At 40.3% G+C, this 26,967-nt stretch overlaps 1 protein-coding gene across 6 annotated transcripts in view; it reads left to right on the top strand.

The window, feature by feature from the left end:
• Positions 1–23,109, top strand: part of MAPKAPK5 (MAPK activated protein kinase 5) — a 32,443-nt gene extending 9,334 nt beyond the window's left edge. For 4 of the 6 annotated variants that reach the window (XM_047761173.1, XM_047761177.1, XM_047761176.1 and 1 more), the window contains 11 exons: positions 945–1,042; positions 2,340–2,448; positions 4,068–4,157; positions 4,889–4,984; positions 9,816–9,896; positions 12,397–12,584; positions 14,960–15,080; positions 17,947–18,077; positions 19,069–19,190; positions 19,702–19,806; positions 22,667–23,109. In XM_047761173.1, coding sequence (XP_047617129.1) covers positions 945–1,042; positions 2,340–2,448; positions 4,068–4,157; positions 4,889–4,984; positions 9,816–9,896; positions 12,397–12,584; positions 14,960–15,080; positions 17,947–18,077; positions 19,069–19,190; positions 19,702–19,806; positions 22,667–22,761 — 1,236 coding nt within the window. In that variant the 3' untranslated portion in view covers positions 22,762–23,109. The remainder of the gene's footprint in view (positions 1–944; positions 1,043–2,339; positions 2,449–4,067; positions 4,158–4,888; positions 4,985–9,815; positions 9,897–12,396; positions 12,585–14,959; positions 15,081–17,946; positions 18,078–19,068; positions 19,191–19,701; positions 19,807–22,666) is intronic. The other 2 variants (XM_047761174.1, XM_047761179.1) reach the window with 2 other exon arrangements.
• The last annotated feature ends 3,858 nt before the right edge of the window (positions 23,110–26,967 follow it).

The raw sequence follows: 26,967 nt of genomic DNA, 5'->3' as shown, positions 1-26,967 counted from the left end.
GAGAATATAGACATGCACAAAGAATTTTATGTTTATATTTTCTCCTTTTTCCTATTCACGTTATCATTATAAAGCAGTCCTTACCAATATTAAAAGCTGTTAGTGGAGTCTTGTCCCTTTCAAACCACCCCTTATTCTTTTTCAATTATTGTGATTTTTGTACCCTGCTTCAGGTTTACTTCAGCTTTTACTTATTGGAAAAGGTACTTAAAGAGTGGAGATAAAATAGTATGAGGAAGGTTCTGATGAATGGTGTCTTAAAAGGGTGCTGCAGAACCCTGAGAATATTTCTAGTTTTTAAAAATAGGCATTTAAAAAAATTGTTTGGATATGGTGATGATGTGTCAATAACATGCAATGAAGAACTTTTGTTTATAGATATATGAATAAATTCTTTTTTTTGTCTTTTTTGCCTTTTCTTGGGCCGCTCCCGCAGCATATGGAGGTTCCCAGGCTAGAGATCTAATCAGAGCTGTAGCTGCCGGCTTACACCAGAGCCACAGCAACACGGGATCTGAGCTGCGTCTGCAACCTACACCATAGCTCACGGCAACACTGGATCCTTAACCCAGTGATCGAGGCCAGGGATCGAACCCCCAACTCATGGTTCCTAGTCGGATTCATTAACCACTGCACCACGACGGGAGCTCCATATATGAATAAATTCTGAAATAAAATGATTTGCCAAATTTTTCATTTGCTAATAGATAAAAGACAGTAGGAAGAAAATATGTTAGTTTTTTTTTTTCCATGAAAAGAGCATTAAGGAGGTAATCTGTGTATGAAAACATTTTTTTCTTCTTTTAAACATCATTTAGGTGATAAGATTTTTTACTGTAATAGGCTCATCCCCAGGCCTAGTGTGGTCAGATGTGGGGGGAAAGTTTGGAGAGGAAACTTTGGCATCCCTTATGTACAGAAACATTTCCTCTGTTCTCTTTAAGGTACGTCTGCACATGATGTGTGCAACACACCCCAATATAGTGCAAATTATTGAAGTGTTTGCTAATAGTGTACAGTTTCCTCATGAATCCAGCCCCAGGTAAGACTGCACACAGGGTCATTACCAAATGCCCATCTCTCTGTATGTAAGCCAAGGTGTATGGAGGGCTTCCTCCTTTTTGTGCCTTCTTTTCCTCCCTTTTCTCCCACCTTCCCTTCCTCTTTCTTTTTTTTTTCCCCTTTACTTTTTATTTTGGAAATTTTCAAACATTTGTAAAAGACAGAATTAGATAATGAATCTCTTAAGTACCCATCAGCCAACCACAATAATTATCAACTCATTGCCAATCTCTGTTTCATCTATACCCCACCCATTCTCCTGTCTACCCCCCCCCATTATTGTATTATTTTCTCTTTTAAAAAAAGCATGCATGCACTGTGGAATTAAAACATTCTGTTTCAAAGGAGGACTAAATATTATTCTAGGCAATGTCATAGAGGTTAATATGGCAAAAAGCCCTTATTGCTTAGTCTGACATTCCTTTTAAAGGAAGAAATAGGTATCATTCTTTTAACTGTCAGATGTTTGGCAAGCTCATTGGGTGGCATTCTGAGTCTTTTCCAGGGAATTCAAGGAGGCAGAGTGTCTCAGTGGTTGTGTGGGGACTAGGACCTGAAGGGAGTGGATAGGAGTTTTCTAAGTGGAAAAAGATGAATTCGTAGGGACAAGTGGGAAATCAAATGATTATTTCTTAAAATTGTGCTCTGTTGGTGAAAGCATTTGGATGGAAGCTGGAAACATATCAAAGAGTGGTAACCAAAATTCAGGATTTTTTTTTTTTTTTGACAGCATGAGAATTTTTATTTAGTAACTGTGTAACCCTGTCCAGCTCTCTTGCTGGGTATGCTGTGGGTCATATGGAAAACTAGTGGAGGAGGGGCAGGAAGTAGAAAGGGGGAAGTGTGCGCACACAGGGAGAATGAATAAACAAGACAGCCCAATCAAATGACTTGAAATTCACGTCCTACACAAAGTCATATTGTTTTCAATACACTTTCAGTGTAGCTTCCTGAAATACATGTATAAAACATGTCACTTAAAAGTATACCCCCCTTTAGCATCTAACAATTACAAGTTAGATATAGAATCTTCAAAGGGATCACTGTCTTCTAATCTAATTCTTTTACTTTCTTTTAGCTTCTTAGAAACCTTTAGGTTAGGGATATGCCTTATTAATAGTTTGCAGCTGATTGTGACAAGGGGTCCAAATCAAAGGGGCTTGGTAGGACTAGATTTAATAAGTAGTTAAGCACTTTGTGTGTGAGGTATCTAGATTAGATACTTGATGTTTCAGTTTTTTTTTTTTAACTTAACAAAATCAAATGCTTTCAAACAGGGCTCGACTCTTAATTGTAATGGAGATGATGGAAGGGGGAGAGCTATTTCACAGAATCAGCCAGCACCGGCACTTTACAGAGAAGCAAGCCAGCCAAGTAACAAAGCAGGCAAGTTAACCCCGGGTACCAATCAAACTGCCAACAATGTTGGTTAACAAGTGCAATTTTATTGGGGGGAATAAAAGAAAGCTTGAAGAAAAGCTCTATTTGATCTCTCATTGCCTGCTTTGTTATATAATTAGAAAAGATGCCTTGACAGGAAGAATGTGACCCTGTTTGTGCTTTGGAGAGGGGGGCTGTCTTCTTAAGTTGTTGTCAGTTTTTGCCTATTAGGGGGGCTGTATTCTTAAGTTGTCAGTTTTTGCCTATTAAAAGATTTAAATAAACTCTGGAGGGAATGTAATCTTAATTTATTTTTAGACAAGCAGATAATCTAGATGTATAGTTCCAAGCACTGCTATTGGACTTTGAGATAAAATGCTGCTGATGATACCTCAAAGATTGTGTAATGTAAAAATATGTTCTGATACTTTTTGCTTATGAGTCACCTTTCTAATCAGATTTTAATAGGTCTTTGTAATTCTGGGTTATTCTTGGTTATGTTCTGTTTTGACATCACATTTTATTGCTAGAGGAATGATTTATGTCACAAACAATACTAGGAATCCAACTGGAAATAACCTCTTGAGGAAATGAAAAGCTAAACTCTTAAGGTTTATCTTCAGGCCAAGCAAAAAAAGCAGAGAAGCAGGACACATAGCCCTATTAGCTCTTAATAAAAAATTCTTCCAAATTTTCCATGAGCTTCAAGCATTTATTTATTTATTTTTTCTTTTTTTGGCTGCCTTGTGGCATATGGAGTTCTGGGCCAGGGATCAGATCCGAGTCGCTGTTGTGACTTACGCAATGGCTGTGGCAACTCTGGATCCTTTAACCCACTGCGCAGGGCCAGGGATTGAACCTGTGTCCTGGCACTGTAAAGACACCACTGATCCCATTGTGCCACAGTGGAAACTCCAGAGCCTCAAGCATTTTTTGATGCCTCTTATTTCTGGGAGGAACTGATTTTTGGAATGCCAGTTCCATACAGAGTGTTAAAGAACAGTTAGAATCTGTTCTACTTAATTAAAAAATATATAGCTTGTATTTTTCAATTATTAGGACTAAAGGATGAGCTCTGATAGTCTTCTGCAAGACGAAACCCCTTCAAATTCACCTAAACAGACATTTTCAACAAGTGGGATAAGCAAATTAGAACTTCAGGTGGAAAAATCCATTCAGCTGCTTTCCATTGTTCTTGAAGGCAGAGCTTGAAGTTGGGTCTCTTGAAGAGTTCTGGTCTCTTCTGAGCCAGGCATTAGTGCCCCTGCCCTGCTGGGGGAAACTTAGACCTACTGAAGACTGCCTGGCCCAATATTTGCCCTGCAGTACTTATCACATCTCAGATGAATGGAAGTAGAAGCATTTCGAAGAATTGTGTTACTATTGTATTTTTCTTTTTGTTAAAAAAAATACAGATTGCAGTTAAACTAAGCTTAGTTCATTTCTGTTTCTTAATATCCAAAGTCTTACTTAATTTCTGCTTTAAAACTGAAAACTGACCACAGTCTTAATTGACTTAGGATCATTTTTTTCCTTAGTAAGGAACATCCTGAGTTCTCTAAACCCAGGGGCATTAAAGAGTTATCTTTTCTAAGATATGGTTGCTCCATTATGTCCTTTTCCAGATAGCTTTGGCTCTACAACACTGTCACTTGTTAAACATCGCGCACAGAGACCTCAAGCCTGAAAATCTGCTTTTCAAGGATAACTCTTTGGTGAGATGACTTGCTTTTCTGCATTTTATTGCTGCTACTCTCAACATAGTTCAGGAACGGTGTACAAGTGTGTATATATTAGGAGTGCTCTGAATCCATGGTGAAGAGAGGCTTTAGGCCGAAGTGCTTCAAGCAGCTTACTTTTCCATCTTTTCCCTTGCTAAAGGCTCAGAGTGATTGTGCCATACCCCTGGTATTGATAATTTTGGATGATGCTGATATGTATTTGTATGACTTAAGATTTTGGATATTATTTGGAGGGACTTTGGAAAGGGGCAGAAATCTGTATGCTGTTATATATTACCTTGAAACTTAATGGTTGATTTTGCTGTTAACCCTGATAAGGTGTGTTTTCATCTCCAGCCCTAGCCCCCTGCCTCATGTACCATGTCTCACCAAATAATCTGGCTATCACGAAGCTGATGTTAAGGGTGAAGCACCTGGATTGGTGAGAGATAATGGGCCAATAGATAGAGTCAGAGGGCATTTGGCTAAGATCTTGATTTTAGTGCTGCCTTTACAAGTTATAAAACAAGGCTATGAGTGAGTGGAATTCCTTATGTCTTTCTTACTAGAACAGTTCCTAAATATGAATCACTGTCTCCAGACCTGAGGACAGGCAACTCATAGGCTCATGTAGCAGCCAGAAATTTGTAAGAGTCAAGGTAACTCGTCTTACACCTAGCTTTCTGAGAATTCTGGAGCAGTTACTCCCATGTGTTTTGTTTCAGGATGCCCCAGTGAAGTTATGTGACTTTGGATTTGCCAAAATTGACCAAGGTGACTTGATGACACCGCAGTTCACCCCATATTATGTAGCACCTCAGGTAAGCATGTGCTGTTTCTGCCATAGGATGTATCACCAAGAGGCCTGTAGACTGACATTTCTTCCATTTTACAGCATAAGTAGGCATATATTACAAATAGGAGGGAGAGAACTCATCTTCAGAAACCTATAAGGCTGTTTAATTTGGTGTATGTAGGCGTTTTATTCTTTTAAAACCAACCTTATCAAAGGGTGTGGAGAAAAGGGAACCTATTAACACTATTGGTGGGAATGTAAATTGGTGCAACCACTGTGGAAAACAGTATGGAGATTCCTCAGAAAACTAAAAATAGAATTACCATTTGATCCAGCAATCCCACTCCTGGGCATCTATCCAGAGAAAACCATGACTTGAAAAGATATATGTACTCCATTGTTCATTGCAGCACTATATACAATAGCCAAGACATGGAAACAACCTAAATGTCCATCAACAGAGGAGTGGATCAAGAAGATGTGGTACATATACACGATGGAATATTACTCAGCCATTAAAAGGAAAGAAATAATGGCATTTGCAGCAACATGAATGGACAGAGAATTTATCATGCTAAGTGAAGTCAGTCAGACAGTGAGATACCAACATCATATGCTATCATTTACATGTGGAATCTAAAAAAAGGACACATTGAACTTCTTTGTAGAACAGATACTGACTCACAGACTTTCAAAAACTTATGGTTTCCAAATGAGACAGGTGGGGGGTGGGGGGATGCGCTGGGGGTGGGATGGAAATGCTCTAAAATTGGGTTGTGATGATTGCTGTACAACTATAAGTGTAATAAAATTCATTGAGTAATAATAAATAAATATTTTTACATGAATACCTATTTGATTTAGTTAGGAAGTGCTGAAAAATAAAAACTCAAAATATCCTTAAAAAACAAAAGAAAAGAAACTTTATCAAGGTATGATTAATATACAATAAAGTATTCCTACCTTAAGTGCAGTTTGATGAGTTTTGACAAATGAATACTCCTGCATGAACATCACCAAAATCAAGGTATAAAACATTTCTATCATTTCAAAAGCTGTCTTATGTACCTTTGCAGTCATTCTGCTCCCGACTTAATCTCCTTAATTAAAACTACTGATCTAGGAATTGCCATTGTGGCTCAGCAGGTTAAGGACCCAGTGTGGTCTCCGTGGGATACAGGTTCAATTGCTGGCCTTACTCAGTGGTCTGGGGATCCACTGAAAGCTGCAGTGTAGATCACAGATGTGACTTGGATCCAGTGTTGATGTAGGCAGTGTAGCTCTGATTCAACCCCTAGCCCAGAAACTTCCAAATGTGCCACAGGTGCGGTGTAAAAAGAGAAAAAAAATACAAAAATGATCTACTTTCTGTCATTATAGTAGTTTTGCCAGTTGTAGAATTTCATAAGAATGGAATTAATGTAGCTTTTGTGTTTCACTACTTTGGCTTGGCATGTTTTTAAGATTCATCCATGTTATTATGGGTGTCAGTAGTTAGTTCCTTTTATTTCCAAGTAGTATTCCAACATATGACTAAGCCACATTTGTTTATCCACTCACTTACTGATGGTCATTTTGGATTGTTTTCCATTTTTGACTATTATGGATAAAGCTGTTAGGAACATTCATTTATAAGTTTTGGAGGACATACCCCTCTTTAGGTAAAATCTTTTTCCAAAATGGTTGTACTATTTTGTATAGTGCACCAATAAAGTCATGTAATGTTCAGTTTCTTCACATTCTTATCACCAACTCATGTTTGTTTGTATATATAATCTTAGTCATTCTGGTAGGTATATAGTGTTACTTTTTTACCGGTTTAATTATAGCATTTTCCTGATGGCTCCTATTGTTGAATATTTTTTCTTGTGTCTATTCACCATTTTGTTGTGAAATATGGGTACAGCATTCTTTTATGAAGTATGAGTACTAATCTTTTGCCCTTTTTTGTTGTTGGTTTTATAATTGAGATATAAGACAATTTAAAATTATATTTTGGATGTAAGTTATTTGTTGTATACCTGTATTAATTTTTTACTGCTGCTGTAAAAATAACACATATTATCTTACACTTTTGGAGGTCAGAAGTCTGAAGTGGTTTAGCAGGATTGTGTTCCTTTTGGAGGCTCTAGGGGAGAATCCATCCTCTTGCCCTTTCCAGCTTGTGCATTCTTCGGCTTGTGGCCTCTTCCTCTGTTTTCAAAGGCAGCAGACAGAGAGCATCTTCTGGTCCCTCTCTCTCTGACTCTGACCTTCTTGCCTCCCTCTTATAGGGACTGTTGTGATTAAATTGGACCCACCAGGGTAATCCAGGATAACCTCCCCATCTCAAGATCCTTAATTTAATTAAATCCTCAAAGTCCCTTTTGTTATATAAGGAAACTTACTCATAGGATCCAGGGATTAGGATAGGGACATCTTTGGGAGTCCATTATTCTGCCTGCCACTTATGTATTATGAGTATTTCTCTCAGTCTGTGGCTTGCATTTCAGTTTTCTTAATGGTCTTTTTGAATAGCAGAAGCTTTAAATATCGATCACCATTTTTTTTTTAAATGGTTGGTGCTTTTTGTTCCTGTCTAAGAACTCTTTCCATATCCACAGACATGAAGATTTTCTCATCTTTTCTTATTAATGGTTATAGTTTTAGCTTTTACATTTTAGACTATGATCCATTTGAGTTATATTTATGTTTACAAAAAGGGACAAGGGTCTTTTTTTCCCCTTGTGGTTATCAAGGTGTTTCCATATCACTTGTTGAAAAGACTATCCATGCCTCACTGAATTACCTTAGAGTTTTGTTGAATTGAATTATTTTGCAGTTTTGTTGAAAATCAATTCACCATATATGTATGTGTTCGTCTCTTCTAGGCTATATTCTGTTTATATGATATATATGTCTATATCACCTGGATTACCGTAGCTCGATATTGAGTCTTTTTTTTTTTCTTTTCAGAGCCGCACATATTTTTAGTGCAGCATATGGAAGTTCCCAGGCTAGGGGTCATATCGGAGCTGCAGCTGCTGGCCTATGCCATACCCACAGCAATGCCAGATCTGAGCCACGTCTGCGATCTACACCACAGCTCACAGCAATGCTGGATCACTGAGCGAGGCTAGGTATTGAACCCATATCCTTATGGATACTAGTTGGATTTGTTACTGCCTAAACCACAACAGGAACTCCTAAGTCGTGATCTCAGATAGTATAATAAGTCCTTCAAATTTATTCTTTTTCAGAATTGTTTTGACTAGTTCTGAACAGTCAAAACATTTTCCATTTCTCTATAAATTTTAGAATTCACTTCTATATAATAGAAAAGCCTTTTGGGATTCAATTTGGGTTTTTTCTTCTGACCCATGAGCAAGCGGTATTGTTCTTTTTTTTTTTTTCTTTTTGTCTTTTTGCCTTTTCTAGGGCCACTCCTGTGGCATATGGAAGTTCCCAGGCTAGGGGTATAACCAGAGCTGTAGCCACCGGCCTACGCCAGAGCCACAGCAATGCGGGATCCGAGCTGCATCTGAAACCTACACCACAGCTCACGGCCACGCCGGATCCTTAACCCACTGAACAAGGCCAGGGATGGAACCTGCAACCTCATGGTTCCTAGTCGGATTCGTTAACCACTGCGCCACAACGGGAACTCCTGTTCCATTTATTTTTATTTTTGGTTTTGCTCAGCAATATTTGTGTAGTTTTTAGCATAGGTCTTTCATATCTCTTTTTAGATTTGTCCTCAATGTTTTCTAGGCTTTCATAAGTGGTATTTTCTTTTTCGGGTTTAATCAATTCACTTTATTATTCTTGTATGAAAACACAAACCTGTGTCCTTTCTGCACAGAGACTCTGGTGTGGATCTTTACAAGATAGTCAGTGAATTCCTGTTAGGGAACCATGGTTAGCATAGTCCCCTTCCAGAGGTCAGAAGTAAGATAGCAGTAGGTTTTAGAGGTAGCATCAAAAGTGGCCTTGGCAAAGTTGCCCAAGGTGGTAGTGCAGCCCTTGGCTGAGGTGTAACAGTTTTTAGGACTTGCCATCAGCAAGTCCTTTGAGGTCATGGGGGCCAAAACAATAATTGCCATGAGTCTGGATGCAAGGATGAAGCGTAGCCACAGAGAGCCATAGTATCTTGTCACTTTCAAGAAATTGTGAGGGGTTTGCCAGTCTTATGTTCTCAGGAATCCCATTGCACCTGACAATGGAGAGCTTAGCCAGGATGATGGCCCCATGGATGCAAGTGGTTACCTCTTTGGAGCACTTAACACTCAGACCACGTAAGTGTTAACAGTCTCACGTGGCAACAAGTACCTTAAACCTGTACCACTGGCCAGCGCTTATGCTTTTACGGAGGCATAGGGGATGGCTGATCTCAGATGATCAGGAAGAAGAGAGAAATCTCCTTTAAGGACTTAATCTTCATGTCCTTGACCTAGGCAAACACTGATAAATTTCTGATTGTAAGAGAGAGAAAGGGGTTTTGAAAGAGTTTATGTAGAACTTTTTTTTTTTTTTTTCAGTCTTTTTTTAGGCCGTACCTGCCAGGCTAGGGGTGAATTGGGGCTGTAGCCTCTGTCCTACACCACAGCCACAGCAATGCTGACCTATGCTGTAGCTTAAGCAATGCCAGATCCTTAATCCACTGATCGAGGCCAGAGATCAAACCCGTATCCTTGTGGATACTAGTCAGGTTCTTAACCTGCTGAGCCACAGTGGGAAACTCCTGTATAGAACTTTTTAAAATTGTTGATTGTTGACTGCCAGTGACTACCTTTGTCAGCCTTCCAGTGGTCTGTCTCAAGTTGCAGGTCGTTGGTATGATTTTCAGTAAATTGTCCCCTTTGGTATGACTCTGACAGGTACTAGAGGCACAGAGAAGGCATCAGAAGGAGAAATCTGGCATCATACCTACCTCTCCAACACCCTACACTTATAACAAGGTAGGAGAAAAGATACTTATCTTTACCCCTTGAGTGTAGCCATTCTTTTCCCATGAAGTGTTTGTGGCCCTCTGGGAAGGTGGCAAATTCCATTCTTATCTCTCAATATTCCTGCCTAAGAAGCAGAAAGCAGCCACATGCAGAAGAGTATTTGGAATTGAAGTTTTTTATCTGGTGAAATATGAAATAAGATTCTTATCAATTTAGGTTTTGCAGTAGGAATCAAAGGCCATGGTTACCTGGAGGTTATTTATTTGGCTAGCTGTGCAGTCTACTGATCACATTTGAAAGATATGTTTGTCTTGCTTTTTTGAGGTGGAGGCCATTTCAGAGACTATTCCTTGACCATTTATGGTACCATTCTTTCTAACCCTATAAAATACTCAACTTAGAACAGTGTTTAGTACACCTAGCAAGTGCTCCTAAGTGTTACCTGATATTATCACAGTTCTTAATCTATAGCCTACATATTACACTTCTCTGTTCTAAAATATGAGAGGTTTAGGGCCTCTTGAAACATGTCCTGGAGGTCCTGATTAACACACTTCAGTCCTCAAAGGAAGCACTGCTCTACACATTCTTGTCCTATAAACTGAAAACTATAGGCAGCAATGCCCTTTCCAACCCTCATGGTCAGTGAGGGGCATGCTGATTATAGTGTCAGAGTCAGAAACCGCTTCCTGCTTCCCATTTCAAGCAGGAATTGAGGTGCAGAAGCACTTAGCTCACAGATTAATTTATTTAGTACAGTCTTTTCAGCATGAAGACAATGGATTCTTGTGTGATATATTATTTCCCAGTCCTATTTTTTCTTTGCTTTCTGTTTCATTTTGTGAATCTAAATGTGCTTGTGAATTAGTATTGCCTTCATAAAATTTACATTCCACACATGAATAATATATTGAAATAAAAAGTTCATGTTACTTTTAAATGAAGATATATGTTGGCCTAATTATAATCTTTATATTGGCTAAGCGAACTCTGAATGCTACATCTGCAAATACTTTTTAAATAAAAATAATGTACTAAAATGCAGTTAGGAGTTCCCCTCGTGGCTCAGTGGTAACGAATCTGACTAGAATCCATGAGGATGCAAGTTCAGTCCCTGGCCTCACTCAGTGGGTTAAGGATCCAGGTTGCCGTGAGCTGTGGTGTAGGTCGCAGACGTGGCTCGGACCCCACATTGCTGTGGCTGTGTGTAGGCTGGTGGCTACAGCTCCAATTCAACCCCTAGCCTGGGAACCTCCATATGCTGTGGGTATGGCCCTAAAAAAACAAAACAAAAAAAAAAGATGCAGTTACATTTTCAAAAATTAAATTTATAACCTTAAAAAAAAAGAGTTCCTGTGTGACTTAGTGGTAACGAACCCATCTAGGATCCATAAGCACATGGGTTTGATCCCTGGCCTTGCTCAGTGGTTAAGGATCTGGTGTTGCCATGATCTATGGTGTAGGTCGCAGATAAGGCTTGGATCCTGAGTTGCTGTGGGTGTGATATAGGCTGGCAGCTGCAGCTCCGATTCGAGCCCTCGCCTGGAAACTTCCATATGCCGTGGGTGCAGCTTTAAAAAAAAAAAAAAAGACCGACAAAAAAGGCATTAGGCCAGGAGACTTACTCTGACTCCACTATTCAGCTGCGTGATGTTGGTTAGTGCACTTAGTTTCGCTTTTGACAGATTACCTTGGAGGTGACAAGATTTCTATATCAGTTTCCTCATGTAAACTGTTTTCCTCATTTGAACTATTTTTTAAGATTTCTTTTCACCTCTATAATTTTAAAATTATGTTCTACAGCATGGGTCATGTCATTTATAAATGTCTATTTTATGGGGTCAGCCCACATGTGTCCTAACTGCCTTTTTTTTTTTTTTTTGTCTTTTTGCCATTTCTAGGGCCGCTCCTGTGGCATATGGAAGTTCCCAAGCTAGGGGTCTAATCGGAGCTGTAGCCACTGGCCTACACCACAGCCACAGCAACACGGGATCCGAGCCACGTCTGCAACCTACACCACAGCTCACGGCAACGCTGGATCCTTAACCCACTGAGCAAGGGCAGGGACCGAACCCGCAACCTCATGGTTCCTAGTTGGATTCATTAACCACTGAGCCACAATGGGAACTCCTGTCCTAATGCCTTTGTTCCCGCACCCTCAACCCTCCCCAGGTCGCCAGAGTACATGTTTCACAACCAGCTAGCTTACTTTTCTGGCTGGGGACAAAGTATCCTACATCTGTTCCCAGTAATCAGATAACAGCTTGGGCCTAAGCAGTGAGACTAAACCTGAGACTGGCCTTTCACATGCAGTGTGCATATATGTAGTGTTGGCAGCACATAACAAATAAAGAGAGAAAGATTAGTTCTCTTAAGACTTCCTGAGACTTTCCCAGTTTCTGTTAAATGATTCTTGGCGATATCAACCTGTGTATATCAAGGGCTGTTTCTGGGTCAGTCCTGAGGGCTTTACCTCTACTGTGAGTGACTATTTTCTTTTTGCTTTCAGAGCTGTGATTTGTGGTCCCTAGGGGTGATTATCTATGTGATGCTGTGTGGATACCCTCCTTTTTACTCCAAACACCATAGCCGGACCATCCCAAAGGACATGCGGAAAAAAATCATGACAGGCAGTTTTGAGTTCCCAGAAGAAGAATGGAGCCAGATCTCTGAGATGGCCAAAGATGTAGTGAGAAAGTAAGTGCCCCAGCCACTGGGTGGGGAGTCTGGGGAAGCCTTAAGAGTAGTAGAACATAAAGGAGTGTTGAGTAGAGAAAAGTCATTTGTTTCCCAGGCATGTTCCTTCCCATTTTAGCATCACAGAAATTTTTCCCTGGAGCTTAATATGAAGGTTCTTTGTGTCCACACCACAGTGAAAATGAAGCTTTGTTCCGTCCTGTTGCTTTCCTAGAATTTGTCTCCAGGGTTGAACCCAGGTCCCCTGGTAGCCATTGTATCTGTCAGCATTAATTCAGGACCTTAAATGGTAACCCTCCTGGTGTACTCTTCCTGCACAGAGGCTGGTCATTTGTGAGGGACAAGATGCCAGGAACTGAAATGAGGTGCTAAAATGACCACCATGCTTTTGGTTTTTCATTCCTTGGCTGCTGTGGGAATGAGTGATTGGTTGTGCAGGGCCTGGACCCCTGCCCCTGGTCTTCCTGATCCTCGTTGGTTGCTCTGACATATATTAAAGTGGAAAGGTTTAGATGAATTAGGGCTAGTGAGTAGCTGAGGGAGAGCTGACATTCAGAATCCTTTGGAGTCCCTTGCTGGAGTACTAAGCAAGAAGTCAGACCTAAATTTGAGGTATATTTGCTTTTTCTGCCCACCTGTGTGAGAGGCTCAGCTACCTGGGACTTGGACATTGTTCTCTACAACAGCGTGGAATGCCCCACTGCTTGGTCTTCACTGAGTAATTTCTCCTTTTTTGGTTTCAGTTTCTTCATCTATAATATGATAAAGATAAGCATTAAAAGGGTAGTAGCAGAGTTTCCACTGTGGCTCAATGGGTTAAGAATCCGACTGCAGTGGCTTGGGTCGCCAAGGAGGCATGGGTTTGATCCTTAGCCAGGCAAAGTGGGTTAAGGATCCAGTGTTGCCACAGCTGTGACCTATGACACAGATTCAGCCCTTGGCCCCGGAACTTCCATATGCCGCAGATGCCATTAAAAAATTAAAATAAAATAAAAAATTAAGGGGAAGTACCTGGGAACTGTCTCCAATAGTACAGCCATTTCTCTATGGAAATTACTCCCTTTCAGAAGTGAACTTGTCCTGTTGGTTAGGTGTTTATACATATAAAAAAGGACTGGTTTCTAAAATGTACAAATAAAAAAAGTTTTTTATTTTTTTTTAGGGCTGCAGCTGCAGCATATGGAAGTTCCCAGGCTAGGGGTTGAATCAGAGTTGCGGCTGCCAGCCTACACCATAGTCATAGCAACGCAGGATCCCAGCCACATCTGCAGCCTACACCACAGCTAACAGCAATGCCAGATCCTTAACCCACTGAGTGAGACCAGGGATCAAACCCATATTCTCATGAATACTAGCTGAGCCACAATAGGAACTCCCAGAGGTACAATGGGAGGGTGGGGAGGCAATGTTTAAATCATCATCTGTCTTTCTATGCTATTTCCATGCTTAACCAAAACATTAGCATCCTCTAAAGGGTTCTTGGCAGTTCTAATGAATGTCTTTCCTATCTCTAGAGCAACACTGATTATCATCTTCAGCATTGGGATTTTTTTCTAAACAGTCCTTTCTTTAGAATCTGAACCTGTTTGTTCACAATGATCCAGAAGGTTGCAGAGAGTGAAAAAGCAAGTAGGCATATTGTCCTGACTTGGATGTTTAGAATAAGAGGCTGTGTATTTGGTAGGAGATGCTGGAAGAGGCCCAGGGAATATGCTGGGGTGAGCTAGGAATTGCATCACCATGAATGTGCAAGATATAAAGAACTATGATCAAAAAGCCAGTGGTACAAAACAATGCATTAGGCCATGAAAGAAATGCCATTCCCTTCTCAGAGATTGGATTTTTAGCTTTTGAATGTCTTTAGAACAAAAGGTTCGTGTCCTACCATATGATGACATCCAAGAGTTTTATCACAAGTAGCAATCTGGATTTTCAGAATGGTATGACCCCTCAACTAATTTTGCAACTACCGTCAGCCAAAAGAGCACTTTGAGTCCCTTTTGGAAATTACAGCCCACTGTCTAGAAACATTAGTCTGGGGATTCAGTGTCTCAGGGACTATAAGCCTTAGGTAGGACTACCTTACTGGACCTAGAACTCAGGCTGAAATATCACTGAATTAAGCCTTTTCCTACCAATTTTTTTTTAAAAAAATCTTAATTTGTTTAATATAGAAAGGATTGCCTAAGGACACAGTGCCCTTATAACCAATGGTTAGGGATGAGAACCCACTGCTGTCCTATAGATGGAAAGCCTCGGCTTGTAAGAGTTGGTAGCAAGTCAGAAGCTGGAGCTGGTTTAGAGCTAGACCCAGGAACTTCCTGGCCTTCTAGAAACAAATGTGTGTGGCAGCCCTGTTGGCCTTTTCTCCACAGGCTCTTGAAGGTCAAACCAGAGGAAAGACTTACCATCGAGGGAGTGTTGGACCACCCCTGGCTCAACTCTACTGAGGCCCTGGATAATGTGCTACCCTCTGCTCAACTGATGATGGATAAGGTTTTGAATGATGCTTATTTTGTTAGCCAAAAAGGCTGTGCTGGGAAGGAATGCTGGGGCTTGACTCAGTGAGGGGTTAAAGGCAAAACAATGCAAAGCATACAGCTCTTCCCAGAGAAACATCTCTGGTTTCATAAAGACCAGGATTGGAAATAAAGAGCTTCTTTTCAGAAAAGATCAGATCAAAGCCTGGTAAATACACTAAGTGAACACTCAAAGGACTATCCTCCATATTTGTGTTATGGGGTGGCAGTATCAGACACCCTCCTTTTGCCCAAGGGGTTTATATAAGACTGGAAAGACCAATAAACAGAAAACAAAGAGGGAACATTTCAGACATCAGAGCTTTTGCATGCTAAATTTTCTGCAAATACTGTGAGAATTCAGAAAAAGAGAACATCTTTGAAAAGTTATAATTAGGGAAAGGTTCCCAAAAAGAAGGCAAAAAATATCATATTTATTAACTGTTGTGTGGCATTTTTTTTTAACCCCTTCACATGTTTAGCTATGAGCTGGCCTTGAAGAATTTGAGTAGACAGCATGAGTGCCCCAGTGTGGTGAACAGCACAAGCAGAAAATTAGAGACTGAAGTTCATCACTGGGAAACACAGCCTGGCTTCAATAATGGGAAGTTGGTGAGATGGGTGTGGTAGGGCCTGGTTTTGAAGGTAGACAGAGGGGTTTAAGTCTCAGTAGGGCATAACTGAGAAGCTATTGTAGATTTGTGAGGATAGATTTGCCACAAGGTATTTAGGTATGGTTAGTCAGATGTGCAGACTTGCCAACTTAATACTTCTATAGTAATCTAGAGGCTGAGAAGCTGCTCTAGGAGCAGAGACATAGAGATGAATGAATAAGCTCAATATTTCTGAAGATTAATTTTTGGTGACTGACTAGATATAAGGGAACAGTGGGTGGCATATCTGGTGATACTGCTGACAAATAGAAGGAAATCAGGAATGAGGCTAGTTTGGATAAAGGGGAGTCTCTTACGTTTTAGGTATTATTTAAGGTGGTAGATGGACATGCAGATGAATGAGATGTGTGGTATGGAATCAGAGTGTAGCTGAGAGGTAAAGGCAGTGACTAAGACTTGAGTGTTACTCACTTAGAAGGGATGGAGTTGAAGTGTGAGAAGAAAATAAGTGGATAGGAAAAAAGAATGCTCAGATCTCCCTTTTAGCTGTAGTATAGGAGAGAAAGGACAGCTAGAAGAAACATAGTTTTCTGCTATCTCTGATTTGTGTGCAGTTGTCTTCCTGGTTTAAATATGCCCAGGGAGTTCCCATCGTGGCTCAGTGGTATTGAACCCGACTAGGATTCATGAGGATGCAGGTTCAACCCTGGCCTTGCCCCGTGGTTAAGGATCCAGCATTGCCATGAGCTGCGGTATCAGTCACAGATGCAGCTCAGATCCCGTGTTGCTGTGGCTGTGGTATAGGCCAGCAGCTGCAGCTCTGATTCACCTCCTAGGCCGGGAACTTCTATATGCCGTAGGTGTGGCCCTAAAAAGCAAAAAAAAAAAAAAAAAAAGGAAAGGAAAGAAGGAAAAGAAAAAAAAAAATATGCCCAGGAGTACAGAAATGGTTTGTTGGTCAGTCCAGAATACAAAAGGATTACTTATATCATCTGGTTGTCAGCACATGAGGGTTACAGTGTGGCTTTCTCAAGATCTCGGAAAATAAAGATTGCTTTCTGGAGTTACTTTAATTAAGCGAAGTATGGCTATGCATAATCTTAATGAGGAAGAGTAGCACCTAGGCCTGTAAGATGGAACTGTAATGTGACAGTGTATTCCCGCTTTTAAAGAAAATGTGATCATGATGCAGGCTGGTCAGCTTTGGAAGTGGAGAAAAAATAGCCACATATGCAGAAGCTGAATAGTGTCCATCCAAGCTGTGCCTAGGAGATGGAGTCTGAGCTCATGACCTTGAGCTGTTCCCCACTTTTTGGCTGGGCTATCACTGATGAGAAGGAAAAAGTTGTAAGGGTTGGGGTCCTATAGCCAGGGCTAATTACTATAGTTCCCCTAAAGGAGTGAGAATTCTTCCTGATCTAATTGCATGTTTACCAAGGAACTACTTTTTTTTTAAATTGTCAGATTTTATTGTTGAAATTCAGACACTGCAGAGGTATATAAAATAAAAAGCAAAAATTTTCTTGTATTCCCCTGCCTCAAGCTCACTCCTCAGAGGTGAGGTGATCTACAGCTGGATGTATCCTTACTGATCTTTTGCTGGGGAGACACACACACTCACAGAGTTTGTCCTTTTGGGATCATCGCATTCTTACAAAGCTTTTTGCTGATTATCTGCATTCCCTCATTGGTCTTCCCATTTTGAGAAAATGCACTCATCTTAAAGACAGACTTAAAGGGTGCTAGGCTTCATGATGGTTACTCCTCTTTGTAAATTAATTGACTGGCTTTTAGGTAGATCAGTTTGTGAGGATCTATCTTCTCACTTTGTGAAAAGGTTGGGGTTCCAAGCCATCAGGACTGAGGTGATGTCTGCACTATGGGGACAGTGAATAAATGCCAGTCAAGGAGGTTTCTCACATGGTAGCCTGCCAGCTTTTCCCCTTGCCAATGACTGTGATCATGAACTTTGTTAGTATTTCTTACTTGCACTTCTGTCCCCCTGCAGGAAAGAAGGGTTAGCTGTTGTGTTGTCCTTGATTGGCCTGGTATTCCCTGAGCCCTGCTGATCCTCGGGGAAGAGTCCTCTGCCTTAGCAAAATTTGTTTACTGCCAGCATAAGAATGAAAATGCCTTATTTCTTTGAGATTCTCTTTTCCAGTCTCTTAGATTGGACTTTCAGGTGACTAGAAGTGAATGTGAAAAACTGACAACAGTGTTTACATTCAGGCAGTGGTTGCAGGAATCCAGCAGGCCCATGCGGAACAGTTGGCCAACATGCGAATTCAGGATTTGAAAGTCAGCCTCAAACCCCTGCATTCTGTGAACAACCCCATTCTGCGGAAGAGGAAATTACTCGGGTAACTGAGCTTTATTTCTTTGATTCTCCCTCATGACTGGTGTAGCTGAGTGCAGGGTACTGAAAGGTCAGCCAGGGGTCTCCCCTTTTTTGCCTCTTAAGAGGGTGGAAAGGATAAGTTCTTTTTTCTTTTTTCTTTTTTTTTTATTTTCCCACTGTACAGCAAGGGGGTCAGGTTATCCTTACATGTATACATTACAATTACATTTTTCCCCCAGCCTTTCTTCTGTTGCAACATGAGTATCTAGACAAAGTTCTCAATGCTATTCAGCAGGATCTCCTTGTAAATCTATTCTAAGTTGTGTCTGATAAGCCCAAGCTCCCGATCCCTCCCACTCCCTCCCCCTCTCATCAGGTAGCCACAAGTCTCTTCTCCAAGTCCATGATTTTCTTTTCTGAGGAGATGTTCATTTGTGCTGGATATTAGATTCCAGTTATGAGTGATATCATATGGTATTTGTCTTTGTCTTTCTGGCTCATTTCACTCAGTATGAGAGTCTCTAGTTCCATCCATGTTGCTGCAAATGGCATTATGTCATTCTTTTTTATGGCTGAGTAGTATTCCATTGTGTATATATACCACTTCTTCCGAATCCAATCCTCTGTCGATGGACATTTGGGTTGTTTCCATGTCTTGGCTATTGTGAATAGTGCTGCAATGAACATGCAGGTGCACGTGTCTCTTTTAAGTAGAGTTTTGTCCGGATAGATGCCCAAGAGTGGGATTGTGGGGTCATATGGAAGTTCTATGTATAGATTTCTAAGGTATCTCCAAACTGTTCTCCATAGTGGCTGTACCAGTTTACATTCCCACCAACAGTGTAGGAGGGTTCTGGAAAGGATAAGTTCTTAAATAGCATCAGAAGTTAGAGATACTCTGTAGTTAATTATTTATCTAAAAAATCTGTTGCCATATGTTTAGAAATAACATTTGTTAAGACTTGGGTTTTGGGATCTCACCTTGTTATTACCTCTCTCCCAAACTTTTAAAGCACCAAGCCAAAGGATGGTATTTATATCCATGACCGTGAGAATGGAGCCGAGGATTCAAATGTTGCCTTGGAAAAGCTTCGAGATGTGATTGCTCAGTGTATTCTCCCCCAGGCTGGTAAAGGTCACACCATTTATGAATGCTCTTTGTGCGTGTCTTTGTGTGTGTACATGCACATGACAAAAGGAGTGGTTTAATTTAAAGTTGTGTGTTTCATCTTTGTGTTACAAGAAAATAAGTATATTATATAGTCTGTGCCTGCTAAAAAGAGTGGATAGTGGAAACTCAGAAAAGTGGTAAGTTCTGCACCTCCTTTGGTTTCCTGTGAAATTTCTAGTTTGGGTTTAATTGCCAATGTCAGGCATAGCATGTAATTTTGTGTTTTCTTAGTTTGTTAATGAGATCACATATTTTATCCCCATGGGGATAACATCCATAAAGAATGGAGAATGGAGTTCAGAAACCAGAATTGGTCTACATATTACTGTAGGGACTAGCAGTAATGATAATGTCTGATAAAGCTTGTACCTTTAATCATCACTTCTCAACAAATTGAACATTATGTCCTTCCATCTCTGACACTAAAATCCCATGATGCTGCATGAAAATGCAACTTCTGCATCTTTATCAATAGGAGAGAATGAAGATGAAAAGCTGAATGAAGTAGTGCAGGAAGCTTGGAAGTATAACCGGGAATGCAAACTCCTAAGAGATACTCTGCAAAGCTTCAGCTGGAATGGTAGGAGCCTTAATTATGTCTTTCCCCAGGAATGTAAAGAAGTAATTGTGTTTAGAACATGTAGGCTCTCTGGGGACTGAGCTTGGGCTATTTTCAAGTGAAGGAGAGCTGGAGAGATATGTTCTAGATTCATTGCTTCAGAGCCCCCATCACATACCCTTTGGGAAAAAAGACCATCAGATCTCAGAATTCCTTCCAGACTACCTGAGCTGTTCACTGCGTCATTAAAGAGCAGTATCCTCTGAAATGGGGAAAGAGGGCAAAGTACCACAGAGTCCACCCTGCTCATCTGCTTAGCTTACAGAAAATGTGTTTCATTAAAGATCAATGAGTGCCAAATCTGCTGCTTGTTGAATTTCTTCCCCACAGGCAAACACCTTTACCTTAAGGTGTATTTTTGTATTGTCTTTCTACTTTAGCAGACTAGACTAGACTAGACTAGACTTAAGGTTTAGGATGCTCAGGAAAGGGAGCAAACTCATTGCCTGGCTGGATTCTTGGACATGAGAAATCCAAAGTGCTAGCCTGGCCATTCCCATACCTGGAAGACATTACCTTCTCTGGGATTTTTTTTTTTCTTTTTTTTTCTGGCTGTGCCCACGGCATACAAAAGTTCCTGGGCTAAGGATCAAACCTGCACCACAATGGTGACCTGAGCCACTGCAGTGACAATGCCAGGTCCTTAAGCCACTGCTCCATAAGGGAACTCTGATTTTATTTTTCTGGTCTTTTTTCTTTTTTGCTTTTTAGGGCTGCACCTGCAGCATATGGAAATTCCCAGGTTAGGGGTTGAATAGGATACCCCAGCCACAGCAACACCAGATCCGTGCGGTGTCTACGACCTACACCACAGCTCATGGCAACGCCGAATCCTTAACCCACTGAGCAAGGCCAGGAATTGAACCTGCGTCCTCCTGGGTCCCAGTCAGGTTCGTTATCTCTGAGCCACAACAGGAAATCCCCAGGGTTTTTTTTGTTTGTTTGTTTGTTTTTAAGATTTTGAAATGCAGAAAAGTGATCACATTTAAATTGTGCACCTTGGAGTTCCCATCGTGGCGCAGTGGTTAAACAGCTTGGATCCCGAGTTGCTGTGGCTCTGGTGTAGGCTGGCAGCTACAGCTCCGAATCGACCCCTAGCCTGGGAACCTCCATATGCTGCGGGAGTGGCTCACGTAAAGGCAAAAAGACAAAAAAAAAAATTAAAGTGTGCACCTCCAGTGAATTTTCACGAAGTGAACACTCCCCTGTAACCAGCACCTAGGACATGTAGTGGAATATGTGTCCTCTTCTAACTACTTCCCTCACCACAAGGGTAATTACCATCCCAATTTCTAGCACTATATATTAGCTTTACCTGGTTTTATATTTTACATAAATGGAATCAGGAAAGTCTATGTTCTTTTGTGTCTGACTTCTTTTTGTCAACATTATATTCGTGAGATTCAGCCATATTGTAACAGCAAGTCATTCTCATTATATGTGTGTGTGTGTGTATGTAAATATATATATTTTCTATGTTTTTTCTATGTATAAATATATATTATATTTATATTTATCTACTGAAGAGATATTTGATTTGTTTCCAGGTTTTCATAATTAAGGAATGTGCTGCTATGAACACTCTTGTGTATATCTTTTTTTTTTTTTTTTGTCTTTTTAGGGCCACACCTGCAGCATATGAAAGTTCTCAGGCTAGGGGTCAAATTGGAGCTCTAGCTGCCAGCCTACGCCACAGCCACAGCAACACGGAATCCAAGCCGAGTCTGCGACCTACACCACAGCTCAGAGCAATACAGGATTCTTAACCCACTAAATGAGGCCAGGGATTGAACCCTCGTCCTCATGGATACTAGTCAGGGTCGTTACTGCTGAGCCACGACGGGAGCTCCTTGTGCATATCTTTTGATTAATATTTTGATGGATTCATTTCTCTTATGTATCAAGGATTAGAGTTGCTGATTCATGGGGATATTTATCTCTTTGGCTTTAGTAGGTACTGCCACCAGTTTTCCAAAGTAATTGGACCAACTGATAGTTCTACTAGCAGTGTTTGCGGATTCTAATTACTCTATATCCACACCTACACTTGCTACTGTCTATTTTTTTCATTTTAGTCATTCTGGTTAATAAGTACTACTGGTGGAGTTCCCGTCATGGCTCAGTGGTTAACGAATCCGACTAGGAGCCATGAGGTTGCAGGTTCGATCCCTGGCCTTGCTCAGTGGGTTAAGGATCTGGCGTTGCCGTGAGCTGTAGTGTAGGTTGCAGACGTGGCTCGGATCCCATGTTGCTATGGCTGTGGTGTAGGCTGGTGGCTACAGCTCTGATTAGACCCCTAGCCTGGGAACTTCCATATGCCACAGGAGTGGCCCTAGAAATGGCAAAAAGACAAAAAAGACAAAAAAAAAGTACTACTGGTATTACAGTGTCATTTTACTTTGCCTTTCCCTCATGATTTATGATCTTAAGCACTTTTTAATGTTTATTGGCCATTTATATTTTGTGAAGTACTTCTGTCCATTTTTCTGTTGAATTGTATCTCTTATAGATGTATAGAATTTCTTTCTTTAGTCTATATGAGTCCTGTTGTGGACATAGGTATTACAAAGAACTTCTTCCTCTTTATAATTACCTTCTGTGCTATTGTACTGAACACTGGATTTTTACTACCAGGTTAATAAGCTGCTCACTTCTATCTGAAAAATGGTAGATCAATACCACTTTTGATCACTGTTAGAGATGGTTCCTCCATTGGTGAGGGTGAATTTGACATTGGTAAAGTGTACCTTATTGGGTCCTTGTCAAGAATCTTATTACCTCCCAAACAGTCTGAAGACTGACTTTTTTTTTGGGGTTTCAGGTCGTGGATTCACAGATAAAGTAGATCGACTAAAACTGGCAGAAATTGTGAAGCAAGTGATAGAAGAGCAGACCACATCCCATGAATCCCAATAACTACAGCTTCAGACTTTGTTTTTTAACAGTTTGAAAAATTATTCATTAATGTATAAAGAAATTTTTATGTAAATTAATAAATCATAATTTCATTTCCACATTGCTTAAAGATGCTGTATAAAATTAGATACAGGATATACTAATAGTTCACTTGTTTGTTTTTAAGAAAAGCTCAGTTCTTAGAGATATATTATTACTTTGTTATTTAGTGGTATGTTGTAAAGCTGACAGATGGTATTGTCGAGCAAGATTATTTTATTTGTAATAAAGTATACAAAAACCATTTGCCAGTGGTAGGCAAAGGACCAACTATACTGACCTTTCTTCTTAGTAAAGAGTTGAATCAACTACTGTGGAATCTAGTTTCACTTGCCCTGTGTATTTACTTTCTGCACTCTCAGTGGATTATCTCTGGTGCCAAGAAGTTTTTGTGGATCCACTGCCTGCTGGGACTCACAGGGTGCCAGCTCCCATGATGGAAGAGGCAGGAGCTGAGCCCTCATTTCTCACGTCCCTAATTTCCTAGAGAAAAGTGCTAACATTTCTTTTTTGTCATATTTGTTAAAAAGTATTGGTGCATTTCTTAAATCTAATGGGATTATCTATTGGGTTTATACTTTTCATGTTTAAGCAGAGCTTCAGCCCCCTACCCCTACTCTGCCCTCGTCCCTTGAGGGACTCTGTCTTCCCCCTTTCCTGCAGCCCTCACCAGCTCCATTGCTTCTTATTTCCTTTCCCTGTTCTTCTGGCTCCTCTTATGGGATGATTTTTCTGAGAAAGTCGTATTTCATAAAAACTGGACTATTGGATTAGCATCTAAGGCAGTCCAGGTTTTGTTTTGTTTTCCTCAAGTCTACCCTTTTTCTCTCACGTTTCTGCCTTGGTTTCATATTGGCATCCTCTGGGCTGTATTTATTTTGTTCAGCACCTTTCATTGTCAGAAGTAGAGTTCTGGCCCAGTGATCAGCTATTTGAATTGAAAATATGGCTGGCTGCTTTTCTAGTTTGCCATTGTGCATATATGGGTTTCCATAACAAACCACTTTTATCTATTTTTTTACAGTTCTTGGTTGCTGGTCCTGTGTTGGTAAATAGAAGAGCTAATAGGCAAACTCCAGTTCACAGGGGAGAGGGAAAGGATCGGTAGGCTCAGTTATTCAGTTTTATCCCATCACACATCACATTCTCTTCAGTCACGAAGCTCACTTATTTTCTAACGCCTCCACTTTACTGAGAATGTCTTCAGGGTGATGTTTGGTTAGTATGCCCCATATGTGTGTGAGTGACTGTAGGAAGAGATGATAAAAATACAAAGTATCTCTTAAGAATTACCTTATTACACTGGTTCCCTTATGTCTTAGAGAACTTGTAATTCAAGGCATTTTTTTGAGGTAAAGCTCACTAATCTTAGGTGACTAAAAACCATTATAAATGGATATCCTGTAAGGAGAAATCAGTACTTTTATTTATTTATTTATTTACTTATTTATTTTTGCTTTCTAGGGCCGCACCTGCAGCATACAGAAGTTCCCAGGCTAGGGGTCAAAAGAGCTACAGCTGCTGGCCTACACCACAGCCACAGCAACTTGGGATCCCCAACCCACTGAGCAAGGCCAGGGATTGAATTTGCATCCTTATGGATACTAATCAGATTCATTTTAAACATGGTAAAATCTAACAGGCAGCAGAGAAAAACAAAATGTTTTCTTATTTATTTATTTTGTCTTTTTAGGGCCGCATCTGCAGCATATGGAAGTTCCCAGGCTAGGGGTCAAATTGGAGCGGTAGCTGTACACCTACACCACAGCCACAGAAATGCCAGATCCGAGCCACGTCTGTGACCTACACCACTGCTCACAGCAATGTTGGATCCTTAATGCACCGAGTGAGGCCTGGGATCAAGCCTGCATCCTCATGGATACTAGTCAGTTTCATTACTCCTGAGCCATGATGGGAACTCCCTACAAAGTGTTTTCTTTTTTTTTTTTTCTTTTTTTTTTTAGGACCACACCTGCAGCACATGGAGGTTCCAGCTGCCGGCCTACACCACAGCCACAGTAACGCAGGATCTGAGCCGCATCTGCAACCTACACCACAGCTCATGGCAGCGCCAGACCCTTAACCCACTGAGTGAGGCCAGGGATGGAGCCTGCAACATCATGGTTCCTATTCTCATTTGTTTCCGCTCCGCCACGATGGGAATTCCCAAAGTATTTTCTTTCTTATTTACTAACCAGAAAACTTAGAGTTCAGGGTTGAATTATTCTGTTTTTCAGTGAAATACATTTTTATAAATCACTTCCTGTAACCAGGAAAAATTCTGTGCTTATTTCTGGAACAACCTAGGGCAGAAGTTCAGTATTCACTGGGGAGAGGAAGGCAGTAATTAACTTTGTATTTCTTCTCTTCTTCAAAAGAAAAGAAGCTTGACCAGTCTGTCATTAATTTCTCAAATTTGTTATTTGGGTGTCTTCTAAAGGCTCAGAATGTTTTTTTCCTTCACTGTGTGGTAAATTTTAGGCATGATCTAAAAGGGTATCCAAAGATGCTTCTTGTTACTCTGAGCAGTAGTTGCCCATGTTTCGTCTCTTCAGGCTAAATTAATCTGGCCTCAAAATGACTGCTCAGTCCAGACAGGTCTGTGCTGGAAGTCTGTGAATTCCCTGGAGGATATTCCAGCTATTGTGACTCAAAAATTGGTCCTACCCTACACAGAGCTCCTTGACAAAACAGTAGCTTTCAAAAGACTCAGCACTGTTTGGTCTTTAAAGTGGAGTTTTGTTTATGGGGTTTGTTTATAGGCCAGTAGCAAATGTTGCTTTAACATTACTGGTCAGTTTCACTAATAACGCAAAATTCGCATGTCCTGGAAGTGAGACAAAATCATCCTTGTCTCTTTTGGCCTGCCTTGCTAATGCCTATACCTGCAGAAGGTTCACACTGTAAGAATAGTTCTTGTAGGTAGGAGGTTAGAGTCTCCACTCTCCCACATAATTTGCTAAACCCTCTGTATACTAAAACCCTTACTTAGCACTCAAATACCTTTAGACTTTACCACAGTTATTAATCTGCTTGATGTGAAACAACTTCCGTATTTTTCTGGCTAATGTATAAGCATAGGAGAACATCTTGTCAGAAATGTATTGTCTGAAACATATAGATAGGAGGAACTGCTTTTTAAAAAGTTTTGTTTTTGTATTCATTTCAGATAGAACAAGTTGAAGGAATTATTAGTTAAAGTAGAGGTCAAATGATTTAAATCAGAACTTGTGTGTGAATGCTTTCGTGTGTGTGTATTTATTGAAGAAAATGTGTTTCGCTATGAGAATTGGAAAATTGTATATTTGATTGTAATTATATTTTTATTTAAAAAGTAGAAGTGGTCTTTCATTATTGATTGATTCTTTTGTCCCATGGAATGAACCTAATTTGCCCTGCCTGTTTGGTTAAGACACAAAGTAACATCTTAAATCTGTGACAATTTCTAAATTATATAATTTTAAGAGGATTTCTTCTTATGCAAAATACATGGAAAAAAGAAATCCAGCTAGAAATCATTTCACTATTTTTGCTATAAATTTTTGGTGGGTTTGTGATATGATGGTATTTTTTTTTTTTAATGGTTACACCTGCAGCATATGTAAGTTCCCAGGCTAGGGGTCATATTGAAGCTGCAGCTGCTGCCACAGCAACGCCAGAACTTCACCCCATCTGTGACTTTCACTGCAACCCATGGCAACACCGGATTCTTTAATCCATAAGGCCAGAAATTGAAACAGCATCCTCAAGGATACTAGTTGGGTTCCTAACTCGCTGAGCCACAGTGGGAACTCCTGATGGTATGAATCTTATCTGTATTAGGAATTAAGTATTATTAACTGGTGGTAGTTACTGAGTTGATCTGCTCTCATGCTCATATCTGAGATCTTATAGTTCTATGCCATTCCTTTTTCAAGTAGATAGGCATTTGTCCATTTGGTGGTACTTACAGTCACAAGTAGTAACAACTTAGACTAATAACCTTATTTTGAAGGTTTTATGTTGTTAATATTTGGCTTAATATAAATTATTTTTATGCACGATAAAAGATGTAGATTCTTAGAGTTCTCACTGTGGCACAGTAGGTTAAGAATCAGACTGCAGGGAGTTCCCATTGTGGCACAGTGGTTAACGAATCCGACTAGGAACCATGAGGTTTGCGGGTTC

Source organism: Phacochoerus africanus, chromosome 15, assembly GCF_016906955.1.
Source record: "Phacochoerus africanus isolate WHEZ1 chromosome 15, ROS_Pafr_v1, whole genome shotgun sequence".
Lineage (NCBI taxonomy): Eukaryota > Metazoa > Chordata > Mammalia > Artiodactyla > Suidae > Phacochoerus > Phacochoerus africanus.
Note: the sequence above shows the minus strand (reverse complement) of the source record. Positions and strands in the feature narration are given on the sequence as shown.